Source organism: Balaenoptera musculus, chromosome 14 (assembly GCF_009873245.2).
Source record: "Balaenoptera musculus isolate JJ_BM4_2016_0621 chromosome 14, mBalMus1.pri.v3, whole genome shotgun sequence".
NCBI classification, from domain to species: Eukaryota; Metazoa; Chordata; class Mammalia; order Artiodactyla; family Balaenopteridae; genus Balaenoptera; species Balaenoptera musculus.
This window is the reverse complement of record NC_045798.1, coordinates 16,079,161-16,104,667: the sequence shown is the minus strand read 5'-3', so window position 1 is coordinate 16,104,667 and position 25,507 is coordinate 16,079,161. Positions and strand designations below refer to the sequence as shown.

The window sequence follows — 25,507 nt, the reverse complement described above, 5'->3', positions numbered from 1 at the left end:
TTCTGACTACACTTTGCAATCCCTGTGGGCCCAAATTCTTGTTACCTCAGTTTCTTTTGACAAAAATATATATCATTTATTATATAAAATATATATTTATATTTCACGCAGGGGACAAATGTTGAATTTAAATATCTCTTGTTTGTCAATCATACTTCAATAAAGCTGAAAAAAACCTCTGATGATAAATGAGTTGGCATCTGTCAAGTAGGCTCTTTGAAAAATGAAACTCAGGACTGGGAATAACCTAGTGATTGAAATACTGAGCCAGGTAAAATGAGGAATTTACTTGCACTTCACTTACCTACCACTAATCATCAATACACACATTGATATTAGGAATAATATCAGACACCTTGTGGATAGAACTTGGAGCTACGATTCACAACCTTCCTTCTATTCCAGCAGAGCTGAGAGATACATCACAGTCCCCCCAGTCCCCGTGGTTTCCTAACACAGTGATGCTCGGGGCAGAAGGAGAGGGAGCCCCATGGCAGGTGTTAAGAATTGCTGATTTAGAACATAAGGACAGTATGTTGGCCCAAGCTGTGTTCGCTCTCATGCCAATTGCTTGCCATATGAACTATAAACACATTCCATTTATATGGATGACGTGTACAATACACAGAATTCCCTGCTTGAGCTTTTTCAGGCTGTCACTTCATTGGCTCTGCCAAGTCCTTGCCCCAGGCTTGAGCAGAAACAGCTCACTTCTTAGTTTGGACAAACCACAGAGATAAAACAGTGGAGCACAGTGAACATAAAGGTTGAATGTTTTTAAAGACCAAGCATTCTAATTGAAGTAGAAAATCTTTATCTTTTATTTATTCAGATCACTGCAGCACAAAGTTATGATTGCTTTGATATTAAGAAATAAACTAGATTGGGCTTCCCTGGTGGCGCAGTGGTTAAGAATCCACCTGCCAATGCGGGGGACACGGGTTCAAGCCCTGGTCCGGGAAGATCCCACATGCCGTAGAGCAACTAAGTCCATGCGCCACAACTACTAAGCCTGCGCTCTAGAGCTCTGGAGCCACAACTACTGAAGCCCACGTGTCACAACTACTAAAGTCTGCACGCCTAGAGCCCGTGCTCCGCAACAAGAGAAGCCACCGCAATGAGAAGCCCACGCACCGCAACGAAGAGTAGCCCCCGCTCCCGCAACTAGAGAAAGCACGCGCGCTGCAACGAAGACCCAACACAGCCAAAAAAAAAAAAAGAAAGAAACTAGATTAACACAAGAAGTGCTCTACAAGGGGATGCATTGAGAGGACTATATATTTTATCTGGGAGACCCTAGCCTCTTTCTATTTTTGTAAGCAACCTCTAAAGTAAGATTTAAGGAACTGATTGATTTTATGGTTGAGAGAAATAAGCCTCATCAAGCAGATTCTAGTATGTCCTCGAAATAGATTTTATGATGCTCCTGAATGTTGTATCAATCAGAACTATGGATCGAAAACTTAAAATTTATATTCACTAAAATGTTAGACGGAGCATAATCCTATTTTTCAAATGTGCATATACATGTTTTAAATATAAATGTATGTGTGTATATATATTGTGTATATATGGGGGAGAGAGAGAAGAGGAACAGGTTCAAAATCGTAAGAGTGGAGGAATTATGGTTGACTTTTATCTTCTTTTTTTCTTTATTTTTCAAGTTGTGTACAATAAGCCCAAATTGCCTTTGAATTGGGGGAACAGGTGGATAGAATATCACGGGAAGAATACTTTAAATATAGCATTAGGTAAATAAAGCAGGCTACAAAACAAAAAATAATTTTTTTTTCATTTTTTGGCTGCACCGAGCAGCACGTGGAACTTACCCGACCAGGTATGGAAGCTGCACCCCCTGCAGTGGAAGCAGGGAGTCTTAACCTGTGGACCACCAGGGAAGTCCATAAATATTTTTACTACTTAAAAAAATTATACATAGAGAAGACTAGAATGAAATACCCCAAAATCAACATTTTAAAAACTTGCTGGGGGACTTCCCTGGTGGAGCAGCGTTTAGGAATCTGCCTGCCAATGCCGGGGACACAGGTTTGAGCTCTGGTCTGGGAAGATCCCACATGCCGCAGAGCAATTAAGCCCGTGCGCCACAACTACTGAGCCCATGTGCCAGAGCCTGTGCTCTGCAACAAGAGAAGCCACGGCAATGAGAAGCCTGTGCACCACAACGAAGAGTAGACCCCGCTTGCCACAACTAGAGAAAGCCTGCGTGCAGCAACGAAGACCCAACGCAGCCAAAAATTTTTTTAAATTTTTTTTAAATTTGTTGGGACTTCCCTGGCAGTCCAGTGGCTATGACTCCGTGCTCCCAATGCAGGGGACATGGGTTCGATCCCTGGTCAGGGAACTAAGATCCCGCATGCTAAGATTCCCGCATGCTGCATGGTGCGGCCAAAATTAAAAAATGAAAATAAATTTTAAAAAATTTGTTGCATGATATTTCCATGTCAAGTTATTCTCCAGTGAAGACTCTAACTGGCAAAGATAAGGCATGCTTCCTGGGGAAGAAGTCAGATAAAACATTTAGTTTCGCTTTTCTCTCTCATTGAGTGAATCTCAACTTATCCATGCTGAGAACAGATGGCAAAAGAAATTGGCGCAGACTTCAGCTGAGGCAGTACCAACATGGTGGTCAGCAGGAAATACATTATTCTTAATTTTAACCTTTTCCTAGAAACAGTGCCTGGAATGTTATGGAGTAAAACTGGATGAGCAAGTGTAGGAAGATTTTATTTTTGGCAAGGTCTGAGTGCAAAGGAGAAAAATGAATTGACTAAAGAAACCTACTTAATTCTAGAAAAGCAATAATGTTGAGAATACCTCAAATTATTTTATATTTCAAAATTTTTCTATTTGGGGGGAAAGCCTATTGGTAATAAATATACAGCACTTTTTATTTTGGTATCAAATGTCTTTTTAGACTCAAAACCCAAAATAAACATGCCATTCTCACAACATGCTGAAAGGAGGAAGGTAATGATCATTTCTGAGGAAAAAGCATATGTTATTAGAAAAAATTATTATTTTGTGTAACTTTTCTTGTTTTGATTTCACTGATTTAGGAAGCAATACTGTCATATTCTCCTAAGCTTCTAAGCAGTCTAATGCAAATTCCAGACTTTGCTTCTTAGAGGTTTAAAGTGTCTATTTTGTTTTTTTTACTAAGGATATGAAGCCAATGAAGAGGCCCTCCCCAATCTCTCAGTATATTTTTATCTAATAAACTTTATGTTGTAGTGTTCTTGGATGGATTCATTTTTCTAGGCTTCAAAAGAATCAAACATCTTTACAGCATCCCTCAAGTGAATACGACTTTATTTCATCATAAAAAAAAATCCAATTTTAAAAGCTTAAGGCTGTCAGCAAGACACACCCTCAGTTTTTACGTCCACATGCAATCAGCTCTGATTTATGATGCCAATACTTGGGCCACACATCACACCACCCTTTGCTCTCCTGGTTATTAGACCTTTCAGTGAGAGGGCTGGATCAACTCTTCGGGCTAACATGACTAGCTCAGTCAGTTGGAACCAAATACTAAGTTGTGGTTCAATCTATTGGGTTGGCCAAAAAGGTCGTTCGGGTTTTTCCGGAAAAACCCGAACGACCTTTTTGGCCAACCCAATACATTAAGGGCCTGTCAGTCTCCTAAGAGCTCCATCCTGTGTCAGAAATCCAACGGAGTGTGAATGGCAGCATAAATCATCACCTTCATTTATCAGCCACCTCGTTTCCTGTTCTAGCCATCAGTTCAATTCAGGTAAGGGTTTATTTTCTATACCTTGCAGATCTAAATGATCTGAACCCAGCTTTCTGTGTAGATGCATCAAGTAGCCAGCCCTTGCACAGCTCTCCTGCCTCACTTTATTAGTGTTTACAAAGAACTCAAATCTCTTTGCTTTCAAAGTAAATCAATCTTCCTGTGAGAACAGAGGTCCCCAGTGCAAGAAGAGGCCAGAGGTCATCATCAGCTCTGACACACTATCACTTCTCACCAAATACGCCAGGGTGGAGTTTGTTTAGTGTCTGCCAGGACACAGATAAGGGTGTACAGCTGGCCCTCCTTCTGCTATCTCAGAATATGGCTCACAATGCCATGGAGCTCTCCTCTAGGTAACCAATTTATAGAATCTTTTAATAGTAAAAAAAAAAAAATCAGGTGAGGGGTTTAGGAAAGAGGACTATTTAAGCCGGTACCCCAACAAAGACAACTCTGGAGACTTTTAGATCTATCAACTATTCATAGTGACAAACTGATAGATACAAATGAATCTCATGCTTCAATACCTAGAAATTTCTAGAAAAAGGGGTAAAAGTGAAAGTTTTTTGTTTTGCTGCCCCGCACAGCATGCAGAATCTTAGTTCCCCAACCAGAGATGGAAGCATGGAGTCTTAACCACTGGACCGCCAGGGAAGTCCAAAAAGTAAAAGTTTTTAATTCAGCAGGTTTAGTTGTTTCTTTCCCTGTTAAAGCTACAGATAGGGACTTCCCTGGTGGCGCAGTGGTTAAGAATCCGCCAGCCAATGCAGGGGACACGGGTTCGAGCCCTGGTCCAGGAGGATCCCACATGCCACGGAGCAACTAAGCCCGTGCGCCACAACTACTGAGCCTGTGCTCTAGAGCCTGCGAGCCACAACTACTGAAGCCCGCGTGCCTAGAGCCCGTGCTCCGCAACGAGAGAAGCCACCACAATGAGAAGACAGTGTACCACAACGAAGGGTAGACCCCGCTCACCGCAACTAGAGAAAGCCTGTGTGCAGCAACGAAAGACCCAATGCAGCCAAAAATAAATAAATAAAATAAAACAAATTTATTTTTAAAAAAGCTACAGATAAATCATGAAAGATCATAACAGAATATTTTTACATATTTTTTATGCTACACTGCCTGACTTAAATTGTGCCAATGCACAAGAAAGATTTCATTACCAAGGCCGTCATATGTACTTACTCGGTAACACAGCTTAACAGAGAAAACACACTTACTGTGTTTAAGAGGCAAAAAGTCTAATCCAAGGTTTGTCAGTCACTCATCTTCCCGTTCCTCAGTTTCCTAGTCTTTAAAAACAAAGACAGAATGACCCATAGCTGGCTACCTTTCAGAAATGTGACTAAATAAGGTACATGTCTAATATGCCCATTCTCTATCATATATTGGTGCTTTAGTTCAATTTAACAAATATTCAGCAAACATAACACACTGTGGATAGTAAGTAGGCTGAGGGGCTCTCATTCACAAATGTACACGCAGTTATGGGAAAACTGAGAAATTTCCCACTAAGTAGGTTTTTGTTTTTTATTTTACAGAATGCCTAGCCCTTAAAATATATCGGGAAACTTAAAATACGTCATAGTTTCAATATGACTTAGAAATAAGAAAATCATCAATAAACATAAGACATCTGTTTAGTTTTGGCCACATGAGGTCCCTTAAAAAGAAAAAGAAAAAGAAAAAGAATAATCCAAAATAAGATCACTAGGTACAACCCTTGCTGGCCTAGGAACAGGAGGCCAGCAAGCCTATGGAAAAGCCTAAAAATAGGAGGGCTGGAACAGAAACATCCAACGAAAAAACTTACTACGTTAGATGAATGAATTACCGTCACTGAATATTAGATTACATAAAATAGGAAAAGCTTGTAAACAAGCTTTTGAGGGTAGATTTTACTTTGTAAAGTTGATGAGGATGCTATTTTTGTTTTTTTGATGGTATAGAAATATATAGTTTCTATATGCACAGAAACTACACCTTATGATAAGGCTATATTCAAGCTGGTCTTTCACTTCTTGATTTCTTTCTACTATTTACTTGTATCCATTCAAATAAATATGATAGGATAACAATGAGAAACTCTGATGAAAGGATAAGAGGAAATGGTAAAGACCATCCGACATCTCTGAGCTGCCAAACTATGATTTAAAGCAAGAATCTCCATCTATTCCCCATTACCTCAAGGTAGGTTTATAAAATTCTCAAAACAAAATTCATTTAGATTCACTTTAATGGTAAGAAATACATTAAAGTTCCAAAGCTTTTGGACTATGTTGTGAAATTTAAACAGGATGGGTTATGATCTAAGAAAGGGGGAGAAAAACTCACTCTTTCAGAACACTTAACATCTTGAAATCAAGACCCGAAAATCCTTTGACAGTTCCTTGCTAGAGAAACATAAACTACTAGCCAAAGTCTTTCCTTAATATCCAAGAACACAATTCGATAAATAAGAATCTAGGGATTTCCCTGGTGGTCCAGTGGTTAAGAATCTGCCTTCCAATGCAGTGGGCGCAGGTTCGATCCCTGGTCAGGCAACTAAGATCCCACATGCCGTGGAGCAACTAAACCCACGTGCTGCAACTACTGAGCTCACGCGCTCTAGAGCCAACGTGCCACAACTACTGAGCCCGCGCACTGCACTGAAGAGCCTGCATGCCACACCGAAAGACCCCGCATGCCGCAACAAAGATCCCACGTGCCACAACTAAGACCTGATGCAGCCAAATAAATAAATAAATATTAAAAGAAAAAAAAAGGAGGGACTTCCCTGGTGGTGCAGTGGTTAAGAATCCACCTGCCAAGGCAGGGGACACATGTTCAAGCCCTGGTCCGCAAAGAGCCCACATGCCACGGAGCAACTAAGCCCATGCACCACAATTACTGAGCCTGCACTCTAGAGCCCGCAAGCCACAACTACTGAGCCCGCGTGCCACAACTACTGAAGCCCGCGTGCCTAGAGTCCGTGCTCCACAACGAGAAGCCACTGCAATGAGAAGCCCGCACACCGCAATGAAGAGTAGCCTATTATATATATTAGTCTATATTATAGACTATTTAGTGTTTATCAGCTCTCTCACAGAAGAATATATTATACCATTAAAAGAGTTCTAGTTTCTTATTTGTCTTTCATATTTTCTAAAACGTGGCTCTTCCTTGAGTTTCAACGTGACTGCTGAACAGAGATAAATTTAGTTATTTTAAGAAACTACAACCAGATCCTTTCATGCGTCAAAGCAAAATGCCAAAATAAATTCTAAACCTTGACTTTGAAAAGTTAGGCTAAAAGAACATTCATTTCCTGTCCCCCTAAGATCTACCTGCTTGCTAATGACATTATAGAACTATAACCTTTAAAATGTGAAGGGTAATTTTAATCTCATCAGCCAAATTTGCCAAAATGTAATATGTGCTCGACAGGATTAATAATACTGGTTCTTGGGCTTCCCTGGTGGCGCAGTGGTTGAGAATCTGCCTGCCAATGCAGGGGACACGGGTCCGAGCCCTGGCCTGGGAAGATCCCACATGCCGCGGAGCAACTAGGCCTGTGAGCCACAATTACTGAGCCTGCGCGTCTGGAGCCTGTGCTCCGCAACAAGAGAGGCCGCGATAGTGAGAGGCCCGCGCACCGCGATGAAGAGTGGCCCCCACTTGCCGCAACTAGAGAAAGCCCTCGCACAGAAACGAAGACCCAACACAGCCATAAATAAATAAATAAATAACAAAAGTGATTGTTTAAAAAATAGTAATAATAATAATAATACTGGTTCTTCTTCTGAAGTTCTTCAGCCTGACTCCTAAAAGAAACAGAAAGAGAGGAAAACCTGGATGTGTTATTCAAATGCTCCTACTAAAACCAGGGAGTGACACTTCAAATCTCAAATTGTTTTAAGTCATCACTTCAAAACTACTCTCAAACATGGTATATGCTGGTTATTTCAAATCCTAGCTCAGTCTCAAACACCACTGATACTAAGAACTTGAGGGACTTCCCTGGTGGTCCAGTGGTTAAGAATCCACCTTCCAATGCAGGGTTCAATCCCTGGTTGGGGCAACTAAGCCCACGTACCGCAACTAGAAAGAAGCCCGTGCGCCACAACGAAGAGCCCACTTGCCGCAACAAAAGATCACGTGCCACAACTAAGACCCAAGGCAGCCCAATAAATAAATTAATTAAAATAAATTTTTTTAAAAATAAATCTTTATAAAAAAGAATTTGATTTAAAAAAAGAATGAAATTTTGCCATTTGCAGCAACATGGATGGACCTGGAGGGTATTACGCTAAGTGAAATAAGTCAGACAGAGAAAGACAAATACTGTATGATATCACTTATATGTGGAATCTAAAAAAATACAACAAACTAATGAATATAACGAAACAGAAGCAGACACACAGATATAGAGGACAAACTGTGGTTCCCAGTGGGGAAGGGGAAGGGGCAAAATAGGGGTAGGGGATTAGTAGGTACAAACTATTATGTATAAAATAAGCTACAAGGATATACTGTACAATATGGGGAATATAACCAATATTTTGTAAATATAAATAGACTATAACATTTAAAAATTGTGAATCACTATATTGTACACCTGTATAAAATATTGTACATCAACTATACTTCAATTTAAAAAAATTAAAAATTAATTTTTTAAAGACATGAAATAACCAAAAAAAAAAAAGTGAGCCTTGTCAAAATAAAAACGAGGCTCAAAACGAAAATATTTGATACGCCCTACAGACCAAATATTTATTCTACATTTAAATCAGCATAAGATTAAGGATGTTCCAAATAGGATTTTTTTAATGTGTCATTCCATTTCATTATATGGATAAAGATTTATCCTATTACATTATGTGTATGGTATCATATGGAGATGGATGGTATTGCCAAGCAAAAAACAATCCTTTCAGGTTTCTTAACATTCAAATAATTTTTTAAATTTGCCAAAATGAAATTGCATAAATCAAAGGGATTCATTTCTAAGGATTATTGGTTATAAACAGAATTTTTAAAGGGATGACATTTGAGGAGAGTCACTTGGCTCAGTCATTGACCTTTCTTTATCCTTAAATAGGGAGTGGCAGTTTCATGATCTTGAGTAATATGAAAAATGTCCCTCAAACCTGTAAACCACAGTAAGCTAAGAGCCTTTGATAGTCTATATTTACTATGTCATATGTAAGTTTAACTACAATTTAATTCAATTAAAAAATCAGGACAAGACTAATTTCAAAAAATAGCCAAGGATTGCTAAAAATATAAGGGCTATTATATGTGGCATTAAATTGCTTCAAAATGGGAATGCCAAAAAATATTACAACTATGTACTTTCCAAAAGCTGAGTGACATGAGAAAACTGACAGAAGCCCCAGTGCTTCTCACTAGATCTTTTCCTTCCCTTATCCAAGGAGATAATATTGATATATGTATACTGCATAATGATGTACTCAAATATTTATGGATATGTCTAGCTACCAAAGAGTTTAAGTTCCTTCACCCTTGCTGAGCTAAGGGTTTAGTAGCACATTACATGTTATAAAGTATCTCCAAGAATCAGTGCAAATATATATTACAGTTCTACTGTGTATAAATCTCTCTTCAAAGCATAGGCTAAGTTTACAAAGGAAAAAAACCGAGTGGCTTGTATTTGAAAACAAGCAGTGTCGATTTTAATCACCCCATTTCTATAATGTTTCATTTATCTACTACTCAAATCTCTAGCTTCCTCACCCAAAATAAATGCAAACTTTTAAGAAACAAGGAAGCTATTGGTTTTTGAGAGCCTACTATGTGCCAAACATTGTGTTAGATATTCTATATCAGTGCTTCTTAAACTGTCTTGGGCAGAGGATTGGTTTTTCCCAATCTATTGTAGAACAAAAGTTTTGTAAAATACAGTAAAATCAATTAGCACCTCCAAAAAAGTGAAAAAAGACACAAAATTCAAGTCCCAAGTTTTATTATGTTCAACAGATATAAAACTAGTCAAGCAATCTGTTATGAAGTTTCTAAGTGCTTACTCTCAATTTCTGTACTTACCTTTTTGTTACGGATAAACGTTCATGGTATGTGGCCTACACTTAGAGTAGCATTGCTCTATATGCAACCTATTTAATTTTCCAAAGTAATTTTCCAAAGTCTCCAAACTCTTAGTAAATGACCACAATAGGCTAAAGGAACTCAGTGTCTTCTGAAAAAAAAGCTGTATTAAATAATCTCAAGATCCTTTTCAGCCCTACAAATTCTGATTCTGAATGCTGAAGACGTGATGTGACCAGCAAATAAACGGCCTAATGACAGCCACTTCTGTCACCCCAGTGGAGTGACTAAAAAGAGGACAGGCAATAAGAAGAGGGAAGAATAAGCTCAGAGAAAAGCAATAAGAATTTAACTGGGAGGCAGATACCGAAAGTGAGGAGATGTAGCCGAGTAAGAGGGATAAACAGCAACTAACACGGCTTTTATTTGGGAGCATTCAGGGTGGGGTGCAACTCTCCTACAAACAAATCAGTTTCTAAAAACTGGACGTAGTAATAATTAAATCTAAGTCATGAAAAAAAAGATTAAAATATAACCAAGAAACGGAAGTTTTGACAGGTGATCAAAAGTTGGTTAGATATGTGTGTCAATGCCGAAGCCTAAAGGCTTAACCACTAGGCTCGCCCTCTGTGTCAACACATGCCCTGAAGACTCCTGCATTTAGAAGTCCCAGATCTGTCACTGACTCAATATACCACCCTTCTTTAAATCCAATGTTCTGTACGGCCCCACATATTAACATTCATTGTAAAAGCAACAGGCAAAGAAAGAGCCATACAATATAGTACTTTATACACATTTAAAAACCAGTCTTGTGCAAGATAAATATATAGTTGCTTATCATGTAAGTGCCTATTTGACTCCAGTAGCAGAAAGGGTGACATTTTAGCACCAAACAGAACTACTTAGAGAAAGGTGAATCTGTAGATCAGAATTTGGGGAGAACCGTTCTAGTTCTGAGTAACGCTGTATGTCCCAATTATGTGGAATTACCACACAGTCCTGCAACCAGAGAACCTTTGAATTAAAAAGTCCTCTGTCTCCTTTGCCATGGGGTGGTACTCAAAGTACGGTTTCTATCTGTACGCTCTGGAACTGTGCTACACATATAACTGTACATATCTGTTTGAAAAGATTCATTGTTTCAGTTGTTTCAAAGATTTCCCACTGGTCTACTATCAGAGTTAAGCTGCCCTTAGTAATATGGCTATTTTTGTTTTCTAATATGTTAAGTTTCTAAGTTTTTCATACTCTAATATTCTCAGAAGTACTACCTCTATCACCTTTGTGGATTGTTGCCCTATGGAAGCTAATTTCATCCAAAGGGAAGAACAACGGCCCTGAAGAAGGGAGCCCTTGGGACCCGCCAGCCTGACCTATGATGAACACCAGGAGGCCAAGACGGCTGCAGTGGAGTGAAGGGAAGAAGGGTGGGTGTAGTGGGAGCTGAAGTCCAGAGATATCCGCTATGCACCGGCTTTTATGTGCGTTAAATACCTCTGGGGGGAACCGCTCTCTCCTGCAGAAGGAGAGTTTTCCCTGAACTCCCTTTTGAACCTTAAGAATTTTGAACCATGTGTTGCTTTCCTAAAATTTTTAATAAAGCACCTAATGAATCCACAGACTTCACATGTAATTTATGTATTATTACATGATCAGAAATATGAACTTGATTATGCATATAAAAATGTACAATTAAACAGTGAAACAATCCTATCAATTTATACAGTTACGGCACAGTTCTGAAGCTTCTCATTCTGACTTATGGTAAATAAACCTAGATGGGGAGGGTGGGAGGGAGGGAGATGCAAGAGGGAAGAGAAATGGGAACATATTGTATATGTATAACTGATTCACTTTGTTATAAAGCAGAAGCTAACACACCATTGTAAGGCAATTATACTTCAATAAAGATGTTTAAAATAAATAAATAAATAAATAAACCTAGATGGTCATATATGTGTGTCGTAGCATACTTAAAGAGAAGAATTTCACCATTTATAAAACCACTTCCCTAACTTTAAAAACGTTTCAACAGAATTGACTAAATATCCAACAATAGAGGAATGGGTAAATAAATCATTGAACATCCATATAATGAAATACCATGCAGACTTTAATATCTATGCAGGTATTAAAAATTATATTCTCAACAATACTGAAAGTTTTGGAGAAATGCCCCCCAAATAACATTAACGTTAAGTGACAAAGGCAAGACACAAAATGTATAATGATCCTGATTTCTTAAAATATCTCTGGTACATGAGATAGAAGTGTAAGTGTACATGCATAGAAAAAAGTCTGAAGGGAAACACATTAAAATACAAACTAAACTCATCTCTAGGTGGTAATATTATTTTCTTCTTTATACTTTTTTTATATCTTGCAAATTTTCTAAAATTCTAACATTTTAATTTTTAAAATTTTAAGCATTTTGTAATGTTTTAAATTATGACTAGCAGCCTTATTATGCTAATCAGTAACTAGATTATGCTAAATCCTATAATATAACTTTAGTGACAGTTCAGTCCTCAAGGCACTGCCACTCAGTAAAAGCTGGTAAATGGACAGTTGACTGAAAACCCTGAAAAAAAAATCTCTACATGGAAATGTTCAAAATAAACACAACAGTGCTCAAGTTCACTACCTAACCATAGAACAACTAAGTTAAACAAAAATTCATTCAAATTCATTAAGATTTTTCGAATGATGAGCAAAGCCAGGTATTTTCAATTGACTCCCTCTAATCTAGCTGTTTTCAGAAATCTCTTGGGAATCCATCATTCTCTACACAAAATTCATTATGCTCTACACAAAATCAAAGGTCTTAACCCCACATTATCCACATTCAAGCATTAACAACATTTACGACAACTGTTGGGATGTGTTCTCTCTTCGTATCTAAAATGCAAAGCATAACTGCAATTATTAAAATTCCTAAAGTCTCACCTGAACTACTTTTAGTTCACCAAAAATAACTACCTATTCTTGTTCTCTATTAACGAATTTTTCCTCACCTATGTCCTCAACTCATGATATTATTCATTAAATCACACTCTTTCACACATTTTAAATGCCCCTTTTAACATTCAGTTCAATCAATATCCAAAGTTGGAGCTCCTACTATATTAGTAGGTACTCAACATACAATATGAAATGGCTGTTCTCAAAGAGCTTATAATATAGTAAGGCTGATCAAGATACAAAGAAATAACTTTAGTATATATAAGGCAGTGCTATGGAGATACAGAAGAGAGTATGATTGCTTCTAACTGTAGGCATCATGAAAATTTCATGGAGGAGTGGCATTTGATCTGCCACTTGAAGGATAAAGAGTAGTGTTCCAAAGGTGGAGGTGGGGTACCACAGGGCAATGGAACCCCTTAAGCCAAGGTCGTAGGAGTAAATGTGGTGAGTTCGTAAAATATGGGGAAAGGGGGCGGTGGGCAAGGATTAATGATATAAGACTAGAAAGGCAGATGGAGCCAAAGCATAGCTACGTTGAATTATTATTTTATTTTGCAGGAAATGGGAAGCCACTGAAGATTTGAGCAAGAAAGTAACATAATTGCTTTAGGAAGATTACTCTGGCAGCCATGTGTAGGCTGGGCTGCGTAGTTCTTATTTAAAATAGCTGCCATTAACTACTGTCTCAGAGACAATAGGTTATTAAGATCAAGTGCAACCTAAAGCAGAGGTATAGTGGAAAATCACTCAAGAAATGAAAGAGTCCTAATTATATGACCTTGTACAAATCATTTTGCTTCTCTAAGCCTTTTTTTCTAAAATAATAAATATCTCCTCTACTGCCTCACGGAGCCACTGAAAAGATGAAATGAAAATAGTATATATGGAAGCCCCTGGAAGGCTTGCTGGTCATAAGGTCTCTGTCACAAATACTCAATTCTGCATTGTAGCATGAAGGCAGATAATATGTAAATGAACGTACTGGTTATGTTCCAATTAAACTTTATTTACAAAAACAGACAGCTGGATATGACCATGAGGACCATAGCTTGCTGCCCTCTGTATACAGAAGCACTGGCCAATAGAAATAGGTGAAACACATATGGAATTTAATATTTTCCAGTAGCCACATTTAAAAAGGTAAAAAGAAATAGATGAAATTAATTTTAGTATATTTTGATTTAAATAACATTTTATTTAACCCATCATATCCAAAATATTACCATTTCAACATTTAATCCATTTAGATATTATTAGGGAGATATTTTACATCCTTTTTATGTGAAGTCTTCAAAATCTGATGTATCTTTTACACTTTCAGCACACTTCACTTCTGACTAGCCACATTTCGAGTGCTCAATAGCCACATGTGGGTAGTAGCTACCCACTGGACAGCACAGTTCTGGAGGCTACTTAAGTAAAACTGCTAAACTTTTGACAATTCAAGCGTAAAACAACAATTTGAACAATAAATGAAACCAAAATCACATAACTGTACTCTATGGAGAAGACGAAAGCAAAATGAATTTCGAACTTGAAAAATAATGTTCTCCTGGGATACCAACTGTTACTGCTTGAGGCCACCTGTTTAAAACGGTTCATTACTAGCAGTATAAGATACCAATATAAAGTATGTTGATGAATTTTTATTCCCATAGTTTCAGTTGACCAGACAAGGGGGAAAAAACCAAAATATTTGGTGAACAAAAAATTGTTCTATTTCAAAAGAACTGTTTGTCACTTTTTAGCAAGTATTTAATTTTCTTAAAAAAAATAGTTTCCTGGTTAATGATACCACATTTAGCAAATGGGCAAAGATCAGATTACCGAAGAAAATTATTATTCACTAATAGCTTACAGTTAGTAGATAATGGAAAAAACTGTAGAAAAATAACATCTTCTACCACAGAAGACATTAGGGATTTTCCAAAATGTAGTTCACTTTTCTTTCAAACAATTGCAAACTATGCTAGTCGTCAGCAAACTTCGACCAAAAAAGGGAGAGATGCTGGCAGAAAGAGAGTCTATCTCAGGGGCCTCTAACCTTCACAAGTTTGGTGATGCTTACCAACCCTTCTCCAGTTACATTTTTAAATGCATAAAACAAAATACACAGAATTATAAGAAACCAATTACAGTATACTAAAATACAGGTACCAAAATACTTTAAGAAACAAATTTGTGATATCAACATAGGAGCTTCATTATTAGTACATTGAATAACAAGATCTAATACTTGCCATAATTTCTAAGTGGTGGTGAGATGAGCATAAACAATATTTCAAGATATGTTCAACAACTGTAATATGACATGAAAATATCTATGATTTCTACTGGTTACAAGGTCACAGGTACTGCCAATACTACTAGAGTTTGTTGACTACATTCATAATAGAAGGAAATGCTGAGTTCTAGCTAAAGGTATGAGTAAATAAACATATAATTTTTCCCATCCAAGTTCACAGACCGCCCTGAATTCTATTCAGGTTTGGAACTCCTGAGGGAAAGCAAACTTTTATTATAAGCTCACCCAAAAAAATTCTCCCTCCAAAGCTCCCCAAATGTATTTTTACCTTTCCACCACCCATTTTGCTCCTTTCTAGATTAAACAAACCAGTAAGTTGTCTTTCAGCCACACCACAACTGGATGATCAGGAAGGAATCAGTATCAAGAAATAAAGAAGGTAATTATTCTATTATAGGCCACTGTTTTGATGAAAATATGTTGACAGATTCTCCTTTAACATCCTTAATGATTCTATTTCAGGAATAAGAAAAGCAAATATATCAATAGAAATAGGAGGTCCAGATTTTCTAGTCTGTCCTGTAAATAGCTGTATCTTTTATATGAGACTTTGTTCATTTGAAATCAGTAAAGCAAACCACAGAGCTCAAAGAAAATACAGTAAACACAGAGAAGATCCATTACAAATACAAGCTGAATGTTAATATTTTGTTGGTATAAAACCACTACTTGAACCACACATCTGTAGTTATTAGTGTTGCTAAACCTACAATTTGCATAAAATAGTTTGCAAATTATGTATCTCTTTGTTGTTAATCTAAAATTGCTACACATTGCGCTCTGACCTGGTAATTCAGCGGATTGCAGGTTTCAGTAGAAACACCAGGGATTCAAGTTGTGCCCACTTCAAAGTGTCCCATCATTGAACATTAAGCCTTTTTTTCTAAAATAATAAATATCACAATTATTCTACAACTGTGCTTAATAGCACTTCATAAACTCAAAGCTCCACACAAGTATTCAACATTATTGGGAGGGAAATTATAACAGCACTATAAAAATCCTTTTCAATTATAAACTGCCAATAATAACAGGTTGCAGGAACACACTTTTTTGTTGTTATTGTTGTTGTTGCTTTTAAATTTTTAAAAAAATTTTTTATTGAAGTATAGTTGATTGAAACACACTTTAATAATTACCACAAATTTGTAATTTACCAAACTTTATCAAGAAAAAACACTGCAAAAAAAAAAAAGAAAAAAAAGAAAATGACACTCCAAACACTAAAAATCTTTTGATTTATAATAATATATATAAATGTGAATTTAAAAAGGAAATAGTAAAAAAAATTAGTTAATATGGCTATTTCTGGATAGTGCAATCAAAGGATATTTCTTTTCTCTCTTACACCTTTAGTGCTTTCTCCATTTTCTACAACATCCATGTGTTACTTCTTTATAATCAAAAAAGTTTTGATAGCATAAAAATATAATGAACTTACTATCAATTATTTCTATATAGGTCAGAAAAACATAGAATTACTCCTTATATTGGCATATAAGAGAGAAAATTTTAAGACAATCTGAGTCCAGATAGTCTGCCTAACAACTGCTATGCCCTCTGAACACACTTCAGGGGCCAGTGCATCTCTTCCCATGGTGGGCAGCTCCCTGGCTCTGCTGGCCTCTGGCAGCATCCCCAGATCATCAGAATACAAAGTTGTTGTTCTCTCCTGCCTATATATGGACATAGTCTGTATTAACTGGATTACTGACTAACATGAGTACATGCCAGGAGGTGAAGGCGATCAAGCCACAAGAGAAGTCCTCTGAAGTGAAGTGATAACAGCTAGGCAGCACTAACAGAAAACCCTGGCTTCTTTCAGCTGAGCATGATTTGGCATGCAGGTCCAGGTACCCAATTGTATCTATTGGACTCATCTTTTGGAGTGAAAGCCATTGACTTAAGCAAATGATAAATTTAAGCAAATCCATAAGTTCTAAAATGGTCTCTATGAGGGTGTGAGGAAAAGAGGTCCTATCAAGCACTGTTACTTGGGAGTATGAATTGGTATAAGCCACTGTGGAGAGCAATTTGGCAGTGTCTATTCAAATGTAAAATGGTCACCTATGACTCAGCAATTCTACTTCTCAGGAACTGCTCTAGAGAAATACTCCCACATAGGCACAAACAGGCATGCAAGGATGTGCACTGAAGGACCATTTTTAATAGTGAAAAACTGAATTTCAAACAACCAAAATACCCATTGTGGTAAGCTGAATAATGCCCACCGCCCCCCCACCCAAGATGTCCACATCCTAATCCCTGGAACCTGTGGATGTGACCTTAAATGGCAAAAGGGACTTTGCAGATGTGATGAAATTAAGGATCCTGAGATGTGGAGATTACCCTGGATTATCCGGGTGGGCTCTAAATGTAATCACAAGGGTCCTTGTAAAAGGGATGCAAGAGGAGTCAGTGAGAGGAGAAAATGATATGATGACAGATCAGAGACGAGGGTGATATACTTTGAAGGTTCGAGGAAGGAGCCACAAGCCAAGGAATACAGGTGGCCACTAGAAGCTGTGAAAGAGGCAAGGGAATGCATTCTCCCCTAGAGCCTCCAGAAGGAACCAGATCTGCCAACACCTGACTTTAACCCAATGTGACTCACTTAGGACTTCTGATCTCCAGAAAAGTAAGAGAATAAGTTTGTGTTGTCTTAAGCCACTAAGTTTGTAACAGTGTGTTAGCATTGCAACAGGAAACTAACACACTCATCATTAGGAGAACGGCTAAATAAACTATGGCATTTCTGGAGTCTTGCGCAGCACTTAAAAAATTGCAATAGAAAAAAAAAAAAAAAATTGCAATAGAAAAAAAAAAAAAAAAATTGCAATAGCTCTATATGTGGAGACATAGAAAAATCAAAACATATCATTGAATTTTTTTAAGAAGCAAGTTAAAGAATGATATGTCTAGCATCAAATCTTTTTTTTTTTTTTTTTTTTGTGGACCATTTTTAAAGTCTTAATTGAATCTGTTACAATATGGCTTCTGTTTTATGTTTTGGTTTTTTGGCCGCAAGGCATGTGGGATCCTAGCTCCCGAACCAGGGATTGAACCCACAACCCCTGCACTGGAAGGCGAAGGCTCAACCACTGGACTGCCAGGGAAGTCCCTAGAATCAAATCTATTACGCAAAAAAGAAAAAATAATAAAAAGTGTTATGTACACACACACACACACCCACACACACACACATAAACATACCCATTCAACAATGGTCTTGAAGAATATACCAAAAAAATTTATCATTGATTTAACCAGGGTGGGGAGTAGATGGAAACAGGACTAGTGATGGTAGTCAAAAGGAACTTCAGTTTAACCTGCATTTTTTTATAAGAATGTATTTATGTATTGGTTTTAAAAGAATTTAATGAATACATAAAAATGTTAACAATGCAGCATCAAAGTAATAGTGATACAATTTCTGCAGTCTTCTCTCCTTCTGAAGTAATTATGCATTTGTCCCATAGTTGATCACCTGCTGTTATTTACATTTGTCTACAACTATTGACTAAACATCTTGCAAAGCAGACTACACTCCTTGTGTTCACCCCACCATCACCACTGTAAAACAAGCCAGAAAGAGGGGGGGAGGGAGGAGAAAGCATGGGGCACTTTCAGGAATTGACAGTCCTTTCATAATTATCACCACAGGTACCTTATGTGACTTAGGAAAGAACAGGTGCATGACAATCCCCCCAGTAGCCCTGGCCAACAGGTGGTATTTTATGGCAGCCAATATGGAAGCCAAGAAGACAGATAATAATCAAAACTGATTTATTTAGCAAGACCCTAGGCATACAATTGGAGAAAAACTGAAATGAAGACTATTATCTCATCTGCCAGCCAGATTCCAAACAAACTGGGAAAGAAGAAAATTCCAAAGGGATCACAAACACACCAGAAAAAGCACTATCTCCACTATTCACTACTAGGAAAAAAAATTTGTTGATGGGATAGTTTTGCTTTCATATACAATGGGCAGCTAACTGAATATACATAAAATAACTTCTCAGCAACATAGCACCTTCCAAAGAGAGTTCATACACTGTAAGTACATAATCACATCCATCCTTAACTAATCCTTACGTTAACCCTGTTATTATCCCCCTCTTACAGATGACTAGGCAGTCTAACAATGGTTTTGAAGCCTCCACCCTGGGCTGGAATCAGACAGATCTATTTCAGCCTCAGCTTTACTAGTAACTGTATGACCTTCGTCAAGTTACTTCACTTCTGTGCCATGGCTTCCTTATTTGTAAAATAAAGATAACAATAGTACCAACCTCATAAAGTTGCAGTGAGGATTAAATGAGATAACGGGTGGGAAGTGCTTAGCACAGAGCCTGGCATGCAATATGCTGACATTGTTGTCCTCGTGGTGGTAGAGGTGGTGACAATGATGACAAAGAAGTTGCAGTGGAAGAAACCAGGGATTATTAAAGGTAATTGAACTTGCCCAAGGTCACGGGCAGAGCTAGAGTTTCAATCCCAGTCTGACTCTTTAAACCTGACTTTAACCTCTAGGCAATACTGCCTCCCACAGTCTTCAAATACTTCATCCTAACTTTACAGCTAGTCAGTCGTACCTGAGAACTCTTTTTTTCCTTTTTTTTTTTTTTATTGAAGTATAGTTGATTTACAGTGTTGTGCTAATTTCTGCTGGACAGCAAAGTGACTCAGTTATAAACATATATACATTCTTTTTTTATATTCTTTCACCTGAGAAATTTTGAGCCATTTGCTGAAGTCACAGAACACAGTACCAAGATTCAGTGACTCTTATTCTAGTGCTCATTAATTACCTGATAATTAATTCTGTTGGTGAACAAAGGCAGTTTATTCATTTATTCATTAACTCTTCCAAATCTAGAATTTGGAATTCTCTAAAAATACATAAACACTTTCCAAAGAATTCTGACCAAAGGATAAACAGGGGGTAGTATCCTCCTAGGGGGACAGATCAACATTTATGAATTTAAATATCATCTCAAAGCTTTCACTTGAGTGTAACATAAGTATTCAAAACCTTGACTATTTAAGCTGATCACCTCCAAACCCAAAGGTTCCTTCCCTTACATGATTAAAAACAAAAAACAAACCCAAAGACCTACTGAGCCTTTTTCACGTCCTAAATAACATCCGTAAAGCATTCTGGGCTTCTGCGGGTTTTGCTTGTTTGTCTGAAGTATAACTGGCATACAATAAACTACACATATTTAAAGTGTACAATTTCAGGAGTTTAGACATATGTATACATACAACATGAAACCATCACCACAATCAAAATAGGGAACATTGCCATCACCCAAAAGTTTCCTCATGCACCTTTGTAATCCTGTCTCCCAACCCTTCCTGCCTGCCTTCATCCCCAGGCAGCCACTGATCTGCTTTCCATAACTACAGATTAGTTTACACTTCCTAGAACATCATATAAATGGAATCTTACAGTATGCACTCTTGTATGACTGGGTTCTTCCACTCAGCATAAATCCAAGTTGTCAGCATCAACAACTCATTCATTTCTATCGCTGAGTAGTATTCCATTATACGGATGTACCACACCTGTTTATCCATTCACTTGTTGATGGACATTTTGATTATTTCCAGTTTTTGGCAAACACAAATAAGGCTGCCATGAACATGAACATACATGTTCAAGTCTTTGAATGGGGTGGGCAGGTGGGGGGGGGGGTGGTCCTTACAAACAAACACAATGAAAGATGAGAAACACTAACCAAAATGCTTGGGTTCAAAATCAATCTAAACTACGGAGTAAAAAATATCTTGGCCACCTTGAGCAAGTCAATTAGCTTCTCTATCAACATCAAGATGTACGACGCCTGTCCCCGCCTGGAATTTGTAAAGAAAAATGAGACAGGAAGCCGAATTCTTTTGGAACTTCCACAAAGAAACTAATGCTTTTTTCTTGTAAATTCCCTTAATTTTAAAAAGACTAATGGTCTATGAAATGTAATGCAAAATTCAATAATATTTGTCATTTTTGAGCTATTGCTTTTTTATTTCTCTTGAATTTATATTTATTTCAACACTTAAAAACTAATTTCCTGCATGCTTTTTGCCAAAAACATAAAATTAAATACAGATAACTATTTCAAAGGCCAAGAAAGAGCTTCACTCTGCATCTTTAATTCACTCAGGTAGATTCAAAGTCCTTACCTACAAGGCCCTACTTGATCTGCAGCCCCGGCCTCCATCTCCCATCACTCACTCTCCTTTCCCCCTTTGCTTACTGGGCTCAGAGCTCCACACTAAGGATGCTAAGGATGCTTCCCTCTCAGGGACTTGGCTCTTGCTGTCCTCTGTCTGGGATGTGCTCCCCCCAGGAGCCATATGGTACACTCTCACTTCTTTCAGGTCTCAAATGCCATCCTGGTCTTTCCTTTCCGGTCCATTGTATGTAAAACAGAGCCCTTCCCCACACCATTACTCTCCATCCCTCTTACCCAGCTATACTTTTCTCCATAGCACTTATCATTTGACATATTACTCACATGTCCTATATTTGACAGTTTGTTATCGTCTATATTCCCCACTAAAATAAAAGCCTTTTTAAGAACAAGGATTTTATTTTACCCCCTGCTATGTCCCCAACACCCACGACAGTGGGCTCAGCTCACCTCTGAATTCCACAAACACTTGTTAATGAATTTGTTGATTAAACACTATTGACTGAAAGACAAACAAAAAAACCTTCCCTTTGAAATTCACTGAGAAGAAAATTTTTAATTCAAATTCTCTGCTGTTGCTTAAATTAAAATGCTAAGTTAACGCTGATCTACTTCTTAGGATGGGTTCTTTTTTCGGGTTGACATTTAACTTTGAGCAGCACTTACATAGTGAAAAGAACACTGGAATTCAAAGCCAGGAAAGCCAGGGTCTAGTCACTTGCCCTGCCATAACTAGCTATGCTACCAAGCAAAACCTCTCCTGATCTCAGATAACTTCTCTCTAAAATGAGAGAAACAAGTATCTCTAAGGTTCCTCCTTGCTCTAAAATTGAGACTCTATTGCAGCTAGTGCAGTCTTACGCGTTAAGGTTGCCAATCATAAATTGGTCACCTCAGTTTGAGTCTCATCTTTCTTAATCCAAAATTGTTAACTGAAAGATTCTATATAACTATAAAATCCTGTAAAAATTGGTCATTTTCCACCCAGATGTCCAGTAGAAGGAGAGGCTTGGAAGAGCCTCATCGGGGTAGTAGCATTTCAGAAGTTAGTTTTTAAAAAGTTGATGAACCTCTAATCTTCCTCAAATGTAAAAAGAGTAAGTCAGTAGAAAGGAAATAAAGATACCTGTTTATTACCCTATCTTTACCCAGTTATTAAACTTAAAACAATTACAAATATGAGTATCATACATGCACGAAGGTAGTGGAATATTATGATTAGGAGCAGATATGTTTGAGACCAAACAGACCTGAGTTAAAGTCCAGGCTCTCTTCTCCAACTATGTGTGATCTTGAGCAAGTTGCATACCTGCTCTGTACTTTACTTGCCTTATCTGTACATGGGTACAATATTTACAATTGTTACAACAGGTAACAATATTTAGCTACCAGGATCCCTCCCCACTTTTTTTTAAACCAGGATCCCTTGGAGAATTTAGTAAGACAATGCCTGACACATAGGATACACTTACTCAATATTATTATCATTAAATACGCAAAACACAAACCTAACAGCCACAAAAACATTCTTAGCTATTTCTCCTGATACTATGTTGCCTGTATAACATATGGAAAGAAATGAAAAAAGTTCTGACTACATTCAGCAATGTTTATCACCCATACACATATTGGTTTCTGGGAGGTCAGACCATAAAAAAATTTTTTAAGTTTTTAAAAAATCTTCCAGGCCAGAGAGGTTCTTTCTATTAAATCATTCTTCTGTGGAAATACCTGACAAACACTCAGTACATTTGTACAGTAAATATCTTAGGAAAGCTAGCTTAACAGCTCAGGTATTTTTAACTAACCCTACACTTTTTAATAATAAATAAGTTACATACATATAGAAATTTTGGATCTGTGAACTTTGTCTCTAAGGAACAAAGAGCATCTGCTTTCCTCATTTCACATACAAGAGAACCAATTAAATCAAAAGGTTCCACCATCATAGCATAATGCCCCTTGAGTTTTTAAGCATATAAGACACTCAGACACACCTTGCTTTTTATAGAAAAGGCCCAAATGAGACATAATAAAACTATGATTCCATGTTAGGAATTCCCTACCAATTTGCACATGCCTTATTTTTTGGTGGCCAGACTGTAAAATAAGTCATTAAGAGTTCACAATGGGAATGCCGCAACCTCAACCTCAAATCCAGACACAAAAATATAGAGGAACGTATTCGCATCTCAGACACGTCCAAATGTCTCCGCCAACGGGATCCCATCACTGCCGTTTCCAGAAACACATAGTAATGGGTTTTAATCCATTTCTATAAATGTTCCTTGTGCTGAAAGCCAAAGTGCCCGCAAAACCGCAAAACACAAAAGATTCCTCGCATTCCGTTTATAGCCAGAAGACAAGCCATCCTCTCTGCGCCCTACCCCAGAGAGTCCTCCTTGCGACAACAAGAATTTCGTGACACCCCATGCTACCTACACATCAAAATGTCACCCCACAAAGTGGAGGGGGAGCAGTGCCTCGATGAACCGATCCTGCCAGTACTGCCACCCCTGGGCAAACACGAAACCAAGAGAAGTCGGTGGAAAGTTCCCATCCACCCAGCATATTTGGTTTCCTTCTGCCCCCAAACCCAGCGGCACAATTGCTGAGATTTGCTTTTGCACCTGCCACGGCTCCTAAGCCTGGGCTTCTCCGCGACCCCCGAGCTCATAAAAAGGCCTTGCGGCCTAAAACTCCCGTGACCCTTGCGGATAGCGCACCGAGGGCCGCTGTAGCATCCCCCTCGCTGTCCACACTGCCCGCTTCCCTGACAAAGGCCCCGTGTCAATCCGAGGCACGACACGGAGTAGTTGCTGGATTGCCCATCGCGGACCGGCAGCTGCCACTACCTTCTCCCGAGAAAAACAAACAAAACACACACGCACACATACACACACACACGCACAGCACTAGGGAATGACGGGGGGGAGGTGTAGAGCGTTAAAATTAAAATGTCCCCAAAGCTAAGCAGCCTGGGTGTGCCCTGGAAGTGCGTCCAAGGGGTACGTGGGGGAAGGGAGACCGGGCCCGGGAGGCGGCGGCGGCTCCTCCGGGGCTTCAAGGCCGTGCCGGGTGATGGTCTAATAAAATGCTGGGAGTCGGAACGTTCAAAATGAATCCACAAATGAAATCCCCGGCGGGCTTGAGGCCCCGAGGAGGGAGGGAGGCGGGTGGTCTGCAGGCTCGCGGCGCGGCCCGCACCTGCCTGCCCGGCGCCCACACACACCTGCCGGGGCAGCCTTCGTGGGCCTCGGGGTCGGGGTGAAGCGGAGATGAGAGGGCCCGACCCCGGGAATGCGGCGCGGGTGGGCTAATCTGATGGCGGAGGCCAGGGGCAGCCTCGCTCACCTCCAAGTCGGTGTCGGCGGCCTCCGGGGCCCCGAGAATCTCGCTGGGCAGCTCGGCCAGGTCGGTGACCCGGATCAGCCCGTCGTGCAGGAAGATGGTCTCCTCCTTCACTGAGAGCCACTGCGCCGAGTCCGCGGCTGCCGCCGCCGCAGCCGCCGCGGCCGCCGACGAGCCCATGACCCCGGCTGAGGGGTTGGCGGTGAGGAGCAGCCGCCCGGCCAGGGGAGACGCGAGCAGTAGCCGCCGCGATCACCAGTCCATGGCAGCAGCCGCCGCGCCCGCCTGCAGCGCCCCGCTCGCCGCCTCGCCCGTGGAGCTCCGCCCTAGGAGGTCCGAGCCGCCATCCTCCCACCCCTGGCCCCGGAGACCCTGGCCCCGCCGCCACCGCCGCCGCCGCCGCCGCCCTGAGCAGCAAGATCCGCCTCTGCCTCTCGGTAGCCAACTGTCAGTGAGACGCCATGTTGGGGGCGGAGCTCCCGGCATGCCCCGCGGGGCGGACAATACCGGCCCCGCCCACCCGCTTTGCCCCGCCCCCCTCCCCGCGGACCAGGGGCAGCCGGCTCAGCAGGACCTCCTCCGCCTCGGCTGCCACTAAATCTTCCCCTTAGAGTGACCTCCCACACCCCTTGCTATTCAGGGGCGCCCTGGGTCTGCAGTGCACCAAGAGAAGAGGGCACCGCCTCCTCTCCTCCCACCTGCTCAGGTGTGCACCCCTCTCTCTCCGGCCGGAGTCCCCACCCTGGGCCCCTGGGCAGAGCCTGGAGGTTCACTTTAACTCTCACGTTTAAATGAGATATGTGCAAAAATCTGGCGCAGAGAAAGCGCTGCACATTTGTTCATAAGCACTTGGTA

At 39.6% G+C, this 25,507-nt stretch overlaps 1 protein-coding gene across 5 annotated transcripts in view; it reads right to left on the bottom strand.

Annotated features, from left to right (window-relative positions):
* Nucleotides 1–25,007, bottom strand: part of HECTD4 (HECT domain E3 ubiquitin protein ligase 4) — a 196,115-nt gene extending 171,108 nt beyond the window's left edge. For all 5 annotated transcript variants that reach the window (XM_036823844.1, XM_036823845.1, XM_036823847.1 and 2 more), the window contains exon 1: nt 24,656–25,007. In XM_036823844.1, the coding sequence (XP_036679739.1) occupies nt 24,656–24,832 (177 nt within the window). In that variant the 5' untranslated portion in view covers nt 24,833–25,007. The remainder of the gene's footprint in view (nt 1–24,655) is intronic.
* Nucleotides 25,008–25,507: the final 500 nt, after the last annotated feature.